Raw genomic sequence first — 12,668 nt, forward strand, 5'->3', positions numbered from 1 at the left:
CAAACATGGATATTTAAAAAAAAAAAAACATATAAATATACAGGTACAAAACATGGATAAATGAAAGTGGTTGCCTTCTGTATTAGACTACCTGCAAAAAAATCTATATATATGTATCTTAGTATCTATATGAAAAAAAGAATGAAAAAAATTAAAAATAGCAATAGTATAAGAAACAAAGCACCGTTGAGGGGGGATCAACTTTTCAACGCTCACATTTTGATCCCAAAACTCGGTTTCAAGACTCAAAATGCTACCCGATTTTGCCTACCCGAATGGTACCCGATCGCAGCGCAGTGTAGCCAATCGGGTTCGGCGAACCAAGCTCAGCCCGAGGGGTACTTCCTCCCCCCTAACAATATATAAGTTGTGGTCATGAAAGACATGGTTAGCGATGCGTTTGGAAATTACTATCAAGAGCTACTTTCTATTCATTTGATATGAAAATTACCACACGATATACAGTAAACAATCAAATTACCCCTAATAAGGCTCATTCATATTGGGATCAAACTGATGTTGGCCAAAAAGCCAAAAGTTATAAATACTTGAGAATACAAATCAAATCTATAACAATACAAAGGGTAAAAAAAAGAAGATTAATCCTTTTTTTCACAAACTACAATCAAAACCAACGTTCCTCTTAAGACCTCATTGTATTCTAAGAGTACACCACATTTTCTTTCTTTTCATATTCTTCTACTTCCTCTTCATCAATATATTCACCTTCATCCAAATTATAATCTTCTTCTTCACCATCCATTTGGTCGTAATCATACTCTCCGTCTCTTTGATCATCGTACGCTTCAAGCTCCTCATCAAGCAATGCATCTTCATCGATCAAACCATCTTCATTTTCGACCTCGATCTGGCCATTATTTACTGAGTTGTCATCCTCTGGTTTATTATTCTCAATTACTCCTACCAGATCAGCTGATACAGCGTTGTGCTCCTCTTTATTAGATGATACAATGTCACTTTCTTTCGGAGTATTGTCTTGTGTGTTTATAGAAGAAATGTGATCTTCACTGTTACTGATACTGATCCCTCGTTTCCGCTTCAAAATCTCACTAAGAGGCTTTGGCCCTTCAAAAGACATATCATCCTCCGTTTTTGGGTATTTTCTTTTTCCCAGAGATGGTTCATTATTTGGCTGATGTTCACTTTTAACACTTTTAAGCTCCGACAATCTTCTTGGCCCTGCAAATTTGGCATCGTTATCTGACACCATGTCCCGGGGTCCCTTTATTCTGTCTCTAAGTCTGCTCTGGTTAATGGACATCGGTCTTCCTGGAGAGTACCTGGAAAGATGCTTCCGTTCTATGTCAATATCCCTTTCTACCCTCCGGTTGTTTTCATTGCTGCCAGGAATCTTTATTCTTCCTCTAAGTCGGCTACTCAGAGTTCCCTGATCTGGGTGCTGATCGGGCCGGTGGTGGTGGTGGCTCTCTCTCCTTGGAATCCAGTCAACATGATTTTGACTTTCACGGTCATAATCACGGTTAACAACTGACCTTACACCATTGTCATTACCTCTTCGTTGCTTAGATATACGGTGGCGCAGATCTGACCCGTTTTCACGATCACTTCTAGGAAAAGGCCTCCTTTCTAGATTTTCAACATGGTCGGCATCAAAATGACCATCACGTTCATTAAAATGGTCATAATCACGGTGCTCACGATACATATCTCGGTCAACATCATAATCTTGACCTCTAGCTCTTCTTGGTCCGTCCTTTTCATGGTAGTATTCAGATTCCTCAAGCTCATTATCCACAAGAACATCAAAACCAGGGGAAGGTTCTCTTGAATATTCATCAGCATCCTTCCGACGAATGGTATCGTTTTCTGATACATGATAACCGTGGTGGCCACTGCGATTGGGTTTGCTGGATGGTTGTTCTATTATGGCAGGTGTCGGAACCACATTGGCTGGTTTGTACCTAGGAGGCTCCCTGAAATTAGAAGGCGGTGATACCTTTTTATCAACAGCCCCGTTACCACCATTTCTGGCCGGAAGAGTTGTTACCTTTTGAATGGTTGCTTGTTGTGCAAACTTCTGCTCTTGAATGGGCTTCTCGGGATTAGAAGGAACCATTTTGGAAGCATTGGAAACAGGGTTAGCTGACCCGGATTGGGAGGGTTTATTATTGACCGAATTTGGTGGCCCATGCAAGAAAGGGCATAAATGTCCCTTTAAACAAAAGCCTTTCTGAAAGAAAATACAAGCAACTCCTTGTTTCGGGGTGACATAAGGAGCCTGATGTGGTGCAGGTACGGGAGGTCCCATGGGAGTCGAAACATCAGATCCCAGTAATCCATCAAGTGGCTGAAATAAATGCACGTAATTAGATATTAGCATCAATTATCCATCAATATACAATAAGGTGGCATAAATTTGATCCATTTACTTACGAATGGGTTGATTCATAATAAAATTGCAGGTCAAAACTCAAAAGTAGCAAAAAATGTATTTTTAATGCCAACCGCGCACCCCACCCCACCCCCCCCCCCCCCCCCCAAAAAAAAAAATTAAATAAATAAAAGTGTTTGGGGTGGATAATCACAACTACCCATGCACATACAAAAGACACCCATTCAAACATAAACACATTTTGAACATGCTACAATCCCGGGTCCCATTTTGACACCTCTCTCTTATTGACCACAATACGAAACAAGGATACTTACGGGGTGACGGAATGCACATTTTGGATTCAAGCAGTTCCCATTTAACCAATAATAGCAATCCCTGGGGTTGACCCGTGCAACGTCACTATGGCGATATTCACACTCACTTCCCTGTAAACAAAACAAAAGGTTTATGAGTGAACAAACCTTAATGTTGAGTAACAATTGTACTTAATTCTAAATCACACGAACTGCAGTCTGCATGATCTAAGATAAGATACACAAGCAAAAAAAAAAAAATGTAGAACAAAAACAATACAAACAAAAACTTAAACCTAACTACAAATGCAGCTAACATGAGATATTAAAAACTCAATGACTACATACAAACTAAGTATGTCGTAAAACAAGTAACCAAGTGTAGCTTCAAAAAGAAGAAAAAGGCAGTAAGGCACCATACATTCCTATTCAAGTTCCCCCTGATCAAGATAAGCTACCCAGCGGAACTCATAAGCTTTACAAGACTTCTATTTTAAACCAGTTGAGCTAACTAACATCTAATATTTTGCCAAATCTTATTACTTCGTATAAAAGGTATAAACTTGCAGCAAAATAACCATCCAACTATTAAAAAAGACTAATACTTTCACCCTGATTAGCCTTTATCGAAAAATCTTACTACTTTGTATGAAAGGCATAAACTTGCATCATCAAAATAACCAGAGAAACACTACAAAGTTACAAACTATGCATATATATCATATACACACAGCTATAACACATCAAAAATATTAATAAGATTGAATCTTTACTCAACTCAAGATCAAGATCGAAACTTTAAACCAAGAAACAATAAATTCAAGATACCTAAATCAGATATAGCTACAAGATCTAAAAGATAAATAAAACCCACAAATTATTTACCAATAAAAAAAAAAAAGGTACCTTTTTGCATGTCAAAGGTGAAGCAAGAAAGTAAACACAATCAGTGTTTCTTTTCAAGATCTCATCCTCTTCTGACGAAATTGCCGGCGCCGGTGCCGGAGATACCAATTGAGAAGAAGTAGCACCACCACCAACCATAGCTGGTCTTTAAATTTATATAAAATAAATGATAAAGATCGAAACTTTGTGAAAATTGGAATTCAAGATTGGGATCTTGGACTAATTTTAAATAATTGGATCTTAAGATAAAGGTTAGATTATAGTTTTGGATCTTTGGGAAAAACGAAAATAATTGAAACCCTAAAATAGAGAAATAAGAAACATAGATGGATGATGTTCGTTTTAGTTTAAGGAGATGTGGAAGAGAAAGTCCAATGGTTCATGTTACTTTCCCTTATATGAACTATATTGTTTTTTTTAATTAATATTTTTGTTGGATGTATTATTGAATTTCATCGATGAATTTTTTTTTTTTAAACGACATTTTATTATATAGGTTAGTGGTTGAGTACCAGTTTTATATGTTATAGGTTTCGAGTTCGAGACGTAAGAAAGACAAAAAGGACAAATAAAATCTTCTAGTAAAAAGCACGCTTAAGTCCTGCAAAAAGGACAAAGGTTTATCCCGACTAAATGTCATATCTTCGAGCAGTTTAGTTAGAGGTTTCTTCTCCTACTTATGCCCCTGTACTCAAATACTCTAACAATAAAGGTCCTCATCAACTAACAATCGTTAAATTTTGCTCGAGTGTTTAACGACAGTCAGGCCCGGCCTTTAGTAAGTGTCATCGACACAATAGAGCAGGGCACCCAAAGTTAATGGGCACCAATTTTTATATAAGATACGTTAGTATAGATAATACTCTAATGTTGCATTCTTGAGTCGTTTTAGCAATAAAAAGAGCAAGAAAAGAAAGTGATAATTTGCTTTTTGCATTCTCAAGTTTTTTTAGCAAAAGAATAGAATAGAAAAGAAAAGGTAACCATTTCAGTCCAAAGTAAAACCACCTCACATGCTGTATAATTACTTTTTTTTTATCCCTAAGGCTATATTCTCGAGTTTATTTAAAGGATAAGAAAGGAGAAGATTGAATAAGAAGTGAAAAGAAAAAAAATTATATATCAAAAAAATCATTCTCGAGTTACATGAAAAAGTAAAGAAAAGAAAAGAAAGTACAAAATCAATAGTATTCTTGAGTTAAAAAGAAAAGAAAAAAAAGGGAAAAAAAATTGTAAATTTACAATTATGTTTTTTTCTAATAAAGTTGTTATTAGTTAATAGGGGTAAACTGGTAATTATACACATAACTTAAGAGTTTTTCATCCAAATCCTCCCAAAAATGGAAGGAAAGTTTTTACATCAAAAACATTCTTGTTTTCTTTTCTTCCCCTTTCTTTTCTTTAAAAAAAAAACTCAAAAATATAAAATAAAGAAATTTTAAAATCCTTTCTTTTCTTATCATTTAAAAAAACTTGAAAATGCATTCTAAAGCTTATAAGATACTGACTGGTTAATTGGTTTTTAAGTCTTTTAATTCATTTTTTCCTTTCTTTTCTTTATGTCCCAATAATGCTTTTTAAGTCCATGAGTTTTTGTTTCTTTTCCCTATCCATTCTTATTTTTTATTTTATTTTTTAATTTAAACTAAAGAATAGAGTGTAAGTTTGGTGAAAGCGTTTTAAGTGCAGTCAAAGCTCAATTCTAGTAAAAGCATAATACATCTAAAATTGTCTTATTATTATTTTATTTATAGATATATACGAACAGCAAATCTCATCCTAAAGTAACAAATAATTTAATTTTATTTTTTGACATTTCAAGGTTTTTAAAGCAAATCGCATAAAACCAAAACACAAAACGTAAGTTTTGAAATCAAATATATATTCACTTACTTAATTTGATTAAATTTCTTTTTTTATTAATTTCTATTTAACTATTAAAAATAAATTATTCTAGCGCATCGATTATGAAGAGTTGATCAATGATTTTGCTTCCAAGAATGTTAGAAGAATGGTACTATTCGAAGCGTAAATTTTGATGCATTTAACAACTAGCTAATAAACCCGGATTTAATCCGGACACTTAAAAACATGTTTTATTATAAATACAAGATAAAAATATTTGTAATAGGTAAATTTTGATGTTGATATCGAATTTAATAAATCTTTCAAAGTAACAATCATTTAAAGGATTCAAAACGCCTGTACATATTGTATATTCGAAACTTTTGGGTACTTGAATTAATACACATATAAAAGTGTGGTTTTGAAAAAACGAAGAGTCGACAATGTTAAGATTCATTGTACAATTACTAATAAAAGAACCATACTTGCGATTGCGATGATGCGAGTAAAAGATACGTAAAATAAAAAAATAAATAAAAATTAACAATTGGAAAGGAAAGAAAACAAATTTTAAAAAATTGTTAAATTAAAAAAAAATTATTTTTTTAATATGACATCATCTTTTTTAAAAATAAGATGTATAGACAATTTTAAATTTGCCACATCAACTATTCTCCAAAAATACTTTTTAAAGACAATCCTCTTTTATTTATAATAGAGATTAGTTAAAAATTTTGCTAAATTGTTTTTTTAACGACATTATTGTTATAGTTTTTGATGCTTTTATACATACGTACTCACTGGCTTTTTCAATTTTAATGAAAATTTTTGGCGTCTAGTGGGCCCCATTTATATTATCGAGCAAGGTAACTAAAATTCATGAGACGGACCTGACGGTAGTTACAAAAACTGATGCAAATCAGGTCCTTTTTCTCTAACAGGGAGTTAAGTCTTTTTCTCTAACGGGTCCGTTTCTCTACATTTTTGTAACTAGCATAAAACATTACTTATAACTTTACAAAGTCTAATTATAGTATGTATGAGTTTTTCCACTTTTAGATTGTATGGTAACTACAATTCAGTGACAAATCAGTAGCATTTTTGTAAATAATCCTAAAAATACGTTATAAATCTTACATATAATCGCACATAATAAACGTCTGAAATACATTATTAATTTTACATGCTACAATATACATAAACGTATTGTCTCCCGGGGTAACGTCCGGGTGACATGTCTCGTTATTCCTAAATTACATGAATGTTTGGATTTGAATCTAAGACCTTCAAGTCTCAATTTTTTTATATACCAATCCATTTATTGATAGTTGGTGCTATGTTATACCAATCCATAAAAACATAGTACTAGTAATTATTCAAAGAACTTCTACTTTGATATAGTTACCTGGAAGCTGGAACCAAAAACTTCATAAAAACATTTATATTGTTTATGAGTAACTACAAATCTAAACTTTATCAAAACTTGAAGCTTTGAAAGTGTATTCATTTCGCCCGGTCTGGGATAGTTTGAGACTCGTTTGAGTTTCAGTTCCATTATAAAGTATTTGGTTTTGGTTCAGTTGCGGTCTGGTATACACCAGATGAATTTAGCGTCATAAGAAAATTGCATTACCGATCTTCAATTGAAATTTTGATATTTAACAAATGGAGAAACAAGTTTTTTAGTAATTACAAACATATCATAGAAAATGGCATTATATGCAAAGATTTTTTCTAAACATAAGTTGTTTTTTGATTACAACAAGCCATAAGGTACCAAGTTTCCTAACAAAAGAATACAGACTTACAATTCTAAAAGCACCAACAATAACATGAGAACGAAGATGGTATTCGCCCTGTCTTACGAATGTATGCAGCTTGTTCTTCTGCTCTTGCAGCTTCTCGATTTCTCTTTGCCTCTGCAGCAGCCCGTTTCTCTTCGGCCTTGTGTCTTGCAGCTGCCAGTTTGTTCATCAGTCGATCATGTGCTCCACCTCTCATCCGTTCTACCTCTACCTGCAAGTTCATGAACAAGTTACAGTTCATTCAATATCTTGGTTACCTCTAGACACTCACCATTGCATCATGGGAGGATATCATGTCATTTGATGAATGGTTTAGTGTTTATCAAAATGCATCATTGCATCTAGACAACTTGTATGATTGATTTTTATGATTATCTGACTATTATTGGTAAAAGCTACCAGATTACAAGAGGGATGAAATAACTAATCGTAACATATAAAGACTAAAAATAGAGATAGATGTGATATTATCAAGCCATACTAAACTTTGATTAAAAGATAAATTTCAGATTCTAGAGGGAACCAAATGGGCTGGTGGGCAAGGTAGCCAGGTTGGATCAAGAGTAATTATCTAGTACAGGTCGGATCAGGTCGGGACAACGATAAGTTAATATTCTGAATACATCGATGTAGGAGTTTGTATGCATTAAACGTACACTTTTTTGCAACCTTCGACATATTCCCCCTATTTTTATTTAAGGCATTATACATAAGCAAATAGGTTAAAATTGTCACCTCTGTTGTTGCAATAATCACTACACTAACACACTTCAAACACCATATAAAACTCATGAATCACTACGAGCTTGGGATCTGATTGACAGTCAACAATTGAAAGATTTTGCAAAGAGTCGCACTAAGGTATTGTTGCTCATGTGAAGTGAAGTTAATTAATAGGGATACTCTCGGATTATGATGAGAACTGTACCAAAGTCTTTATCCTAATAAAAATTACTAATTTCTGTTATTTCATATACTCAAGAAAGTTTAAGAGTATTACACATATATACTATATAGTGAATGAGTGAGGCACACGTGACATTAAAATTTCCAAGCAAGTTGTAGACCAAAAAAGTTAAGGACACAGCCGAAAATGATTAAACAATTACATACCTCAATTCTCCTCATTTCAGCTTCTGTCTTTGCCTTTTGATGGTTTTCCCATGCCTCTATCTTTACCTCTTCACGTTTAAACCTAATTCAACAAATCAGTTGATCAGCATGCATTTCTATCTGAACAAAGTTACTATCCCCAACACCTACCTTATTCTTGTATTTGCGTGTTTTTCATCTAAACATGTCAACAGTTAGGACCAAGAATATTTTTCAGGTTCTTTCATAAAATAAGCGACATTCAGATAAATTTGTAGATGACTCCAAGTTATTATAGTGCATAAAACATTTGACTCCCGTGCATCACTCACGACATTAATTTAGTAACAATATACACAGGTCACAATTACAAACGGTTCATCTCGCTCATTCTAAATTGTATGAAAATCCTGATATTTATACATCCTTATAACCTCTTATTGTGTTCCAAAAGAATGATATTATAAGTTCACTAAGATGGCAAGATGAATGGTCGGCTAACAGGTCAATATGAGTAAGATTCTTGCAAGTCAAAAAGGATCAGGCTGATTTAACCCAAAACATTTTTTTGTCCAAAAATTTGATGATTTTAATAAATATATATATATATTTTTTTTTTTTGAAAGACAGAAGTTTTTTAATAAATCGAACTAACATAGTGCATAAGTAATTATCATTATTTAAGTGTTTGACAACACATTGATCCGTCAAAATCGAAAAAATCACATTTTTTGTTGGATGCATCATTTTAATGAATATGCATCCAAGATGGATGCACAAAACAAAAAACATGATTTTCTCGATTTTGACAGACCAGTGTGTTGTTAAACACTTAAATAATGATAATTAGTTATACACTATGTCAGTTTTATGAACTTTTAATGCATCAATATGTAGTTTTTAAGTGTTTACACCGTGTTCTTATTTGATTACCCCCCTATATATGCATATATTTTACCCAGTTATCTTACAGTGTATATCAATAAGTATCCAATTTGTTTGAGCGAAACGACTAAGGAGGTTTTATGCATTGAGAGTATACTATTGGGGGTTTTTGACCAGTTCCCTGTTCAGATGCATGGTTGACCCAAACCATAGCCTTAACTAACCCATTCATAAGTAAACAGTTCGAAACTGCCACCTTTAGAGTCCTTTACTAAAACTAAAAAACTAAAAATAAATTACCTAGCCATATACTTGGCTTTCTCAGCATCTTCCCAAGCAGCTGCACGCATCTCAATAGCACTTTTACCCCTTTCTTCAGCTCCTGAATCTTTTCCTGAAGAGGATGCGCCTTTGTCTTCCTCTTCCGTGCTGGCCCAGGCAGCAATATTCTTCTTACCCAACTGCGTTCCAAGAGCCTTTATCTCTCTTCTAGTTTTAATCTGCAACTCCTTTTCCGATAACTCTTTGTTACCGGTTTCCATCCTTTGATTTGAAAGATTGGTGGTTGATGAAACTGGGCCAGTCCTTTCTGGAGTTGTTGGTCTAGACGAACTTGGACTCCGGCTAGGAGTTGTTGCCCTTATTGGGGTTCCGGTTCTAGAAGGTTCTTGGCTAGCAATTGGAGTCATTTCAGTGCCCATGTCTCGCATTGATACTGATCTAGCTTCCGAAGGAGGAGGGACAAATGTCGTGTTCTGAATGGATAGAGAAGAGTCATGGCGACTCAAATTAACTGCAGGGGAGCAAGCAACAATTACATTGCGTCAACTTATGAAATGGTTTTAGCATTTGAAGGGAAACCAGTTGGTGTACATTTGCAATTTGGGATTGCATTCATCCTACGTTCAGATTGCTTATAATGCCAGTGTTTGAATGTGAGTTCAAACTAGCTTTTTAGCTCCAAGGGCCTGGGTAATATTTGATTAGTATTTCATGTTATGTCCATAAGGTCAAATGATCATATGTGGAGAGACAAACAGTGTACCCTTTTTAACGCCTTCTTTAGCCAGCTTTGGATAAATATGGAGATGACAAAATGGGTTGGTTAAGTAACAAGTTAAGTTTCCATGTACTCATTCATACTCTATATAGTAAAATGGCAAACATCTATGTGTTGATATCAGCTTGTAACTTATGCTACCCGTAGTATTTTATGGGTCCATAACACTAGTTCCAAAAATCAGCAACTTTTTATTAATTCTTATGCATAAAAAATGCACTGGAAGCAACCTATAATCAATGCGACCCATTTGACCCAATTCCTTTGAAGTTACCCTTTGGCGTCAGAGATGAAATATAATAGGTACTGATCCATTTGAGAAAAGGGTCAATGTTTGTTAGCTCTTTTGCTGGATGGGGTACCAATCTACCTATTGAGAATGGAAAAATAAGCCTACAACACTACAAGTGTACAACCTTTTACACTCTAGACATGAATGCTAGTGTCATCAAGATGAAGCTCCCTTGAACAAGCTTATTGTCTGAGAGTTCTCATTAACTAGATTATATAACCACATGTCCAGGTTTTATTTGTCAACCACAATCCTTTTTTATTTCTTTTTTAGCATGTTCCATTAATTATGATAAGCCCATGAGCCCATGAAACAACATCTTGCACCCAAATCCAGTTATGCCCATAAACTGATTTATGGAACTCAATTTCTGGCATATAAGTAATAAATATTCAGGAAGAATAGAAATAAACGGTAGAGGTCTTACTTGCTGAATCGCCAACAGAGTCTTCAATCATCAAAACTGGCTTGCTATATGAATCAACCATTGTGGAAGAAACATAATCACCCTCCCAAGTCACATACTGCCCCTTGTTATCTTTAGAGTGGCTCAAATCGATCTGCTTGGTATCAGGCTCGTCATAAGGAACCAATCTCTGATCAGGAACTTCCACCACCACCTTAGTGACTGGTTGTCGGTTTCCATGGCTAACATGACCACTCTTCTTCACAGGCTGCTCATTTTTCACACGGCTGGATGTCGGGCTAGCTATCCACTTCTGGGCATCATCCCACTTAGATGGTGCTTGTTTTGAAAACGGAGTCATAGACTTTCTATTTGAGGCCCGTTCAGTCTTCTGAAACTCGAAGGGCGATCCAGTAACCTTATCAACCCCAGTGTCATAGTCCAAATAGCCTTCTTCTTGAGGCCCGGTTCTTGAACTTAACAAATTGTGATCTTTTGATCTATGGTCACTATCAGTTCCTAAGGCTAGTGTATCGGCCGTTGGTGATGTCACACGTTCGTGAAGTACACTTACAACATCGACATCTTTGTAATTCTCTAAACACTCACCTAGATACACACAAACAAAAATTCATTACTAAAAGTCCCAATTCCTATATAAAACTATCACCAGATTTCATATCAAAGTTTTACAAAGCGGAGAGGGATCCCTGTTCAGGCTACGCAGCCTAACCCGGGTCTCTTTTGAGACCTTCAAGACAACTTAATGTTTTATTAACAACCATATAATAAACGTTATAAAAACACCACTTAACAATAACACAAGATTCAACTAAACAAGCAACATTTTCCATTAAGAAGAGTAAAATATACTAAAAATTATGAAAAAAATATAAATACCAGAATCATAATCCTCAGAAGCTTGAGATTCCAAAGTGAAAGTAGTGGACTCAACTTCATCTTGCTTCTTCTTTCTCTTCAACATATTCCTCAATTTCACTGGAGATAATCCTCCAACTCCACTTCCCTGCCACCAAAAAAGATTTATCAAAATCAAACAAAACACAGAATTAAAACCACATTTTTAACAAAAACTAAAGACCCAAATCACATATTAGTAAAACCCAAAACCAACTCATATTTAACAACCAGTCCCATGGCCAAAATCAAAAATCACATTTTTAACAAAACCCAGAATGAAAGTCACATTTTTTACAAAACCCATAATCAAAAGCACATTTTTCAAAACAAATCCCAGAAGCAAAAATCACATTTTTAACAAAACCCAGAATCAAAAATCACATATTTTACAAAACCCAGAATTAAAATCACATTTTTAGCAAAACCCAGGAAAAAAAAATTACATTTTGAGCATAAGGGAAACTTGGATTTCAGTGAAAGGAAAACTTGCAATGATGTGATAGTGTAACAGATCTGACAGATCAAAAATAAGGGAAAGAAATGTGAATAATATGGGCTGAAAATATAGTGTAGTAATAGTAATATATAGAAATAGAGAGCTAGATATAGATATAGATACATACCAGTGGAGGGTTTTTGCTTTTGTTTATCTTATGGTAATCCATTTGAAATAATCTTTCATTAATGGTGGTGCTAGTGTGTTATTGGGGTAATTAATGCATTGGCAGCCATTATCAGCTAAAATGTAGGGATTATGGTGGACAATGAAACAGACTGAAATGTGCA

At 34.4% G+C, this 12,668-nt stretch overlaps 2 protein-coding genes across 3 annotated transcripts; both read right to left on the reverse strand.

The window, feature by feature from the left end:
* Positions 1 to 460: 460 nt before the first annotated feature.
* LOC122595947 (zinc finger CCCH domain-containing protein 17-like) lies at positions 461 to 3,933 on the reverse strand. The gene is made up of 3 exons (XM_043768429.1): positions 3,577 to 3,933; positions 2,692 to 2,802; positions 461 to 2,329 (listed from the first exon to the last, which is right to left on the reverse strand). Exons 1-3 carry the CDS (start codon positions 3,712 to 3,714, stop codon positions 662 to 664), a joined length of 1,917 nt encoding a protein of 638 aa, XP_043624364.1. The 5' UTR covers positions 3,715 to 3,933; the 3' UTR covers positions 461 to 661.
* A 3,188-nt stretch (positions 3,934 to 7,121) lies between these two features.
* Positions 7,122 to 12,668, reverse strand: LOC122597734. Of its 2 annotated transcripts, none has more exons than XM_043770301.1 (6): positions 12,506 to 12,668; positions 11,862 to 11,988; positions 10,983 to 11,570; positions 9,504 to 9,996; positions 8,340 to 8,421; positions 7,122 to 7,437 (listed from the first exon to the last, which is right to left on the reverse strand). In XM_043770301.1, exons 1-6 carry the CDS (start codon positions 12,545 to 12,547, stop codon positions 7,234 to 7,236), a joined length of 1,536 nt encoding a protein of 511 aa, XP_043626236.1. In that variant the 5' UTR covers positions 12,548 to 12,668; the 3' UTR covers positions 7,122 to 7,233. The 2 variants fall into 2 exon arrangements, with proteins under 2 accessions (XP_043626236.1, XP_043626237.1); XM_043770302.1 differs by lacking the exon at positions 12,506 to 12,668 and adding an exon at positions 12,326 to 12,435.

The sequence above is a fragment of the Erigeron canadensis genome, chromosome 4 (assembly GCF_010389155.1).
Source record: "Erigeron canadensis isolate Cc75 chromosome 4, C_canadensis_v1, whole genome shotgun sequence".
In the NCBI taxonomy this organism is placed as follows: domain Eukaryota; kingdom Viridiplantae; phylum Streptophyta; class Magnoliopsida; order Asterales; family Asteraceae; genus Erigeron; species Erigeron canadensis.

Bases quoted from the DNA above. Each gene is read 5' to 3' on its own strand.
- LOC122595947 (XM_043768429.1), bottom strand. From the start codon at position 3,714: ATGGTTGGTGGTGGTGCTACTTCTTCTCAATTGGTATCTCCGGCACCG. The intron at 2,803-3,576 runs GTACCTTTTTTT...TTTTGTTTACAG, and splicing joins CACCTTTGACATGCAAAAAG to GGAAGTGAGTGTGAATATCG. The intron at 2,330-2,691 runs GTAAGTATCCTT...CATTTATTTCAG, and splicing joins AATGTGCATTCCGTCACCCC to CCACTTGATGGATTACTGGG.
- LOC122597734 (XM_043770301.1), bottom strand. From the start codon at position 12,547: ATGGATTACCATAAGATAAACAAAAGCAAAAACCCTCCACTG. The intron at 9,997-10,982 runs GTAAGACCTCTA...GCTCCCCTGCAG, and splicing joins CTCTGTTGGCGATTCAGCAA to TTAATTTGAGTCGCCATGAC. The intron at 7,438-8,339 runs GTATGTAATTGT...ATGAACTTGCAG, and splicing joins CTGAAATGAGGAGAATTGAG to GTAGAGGTAGAACGGATGAG.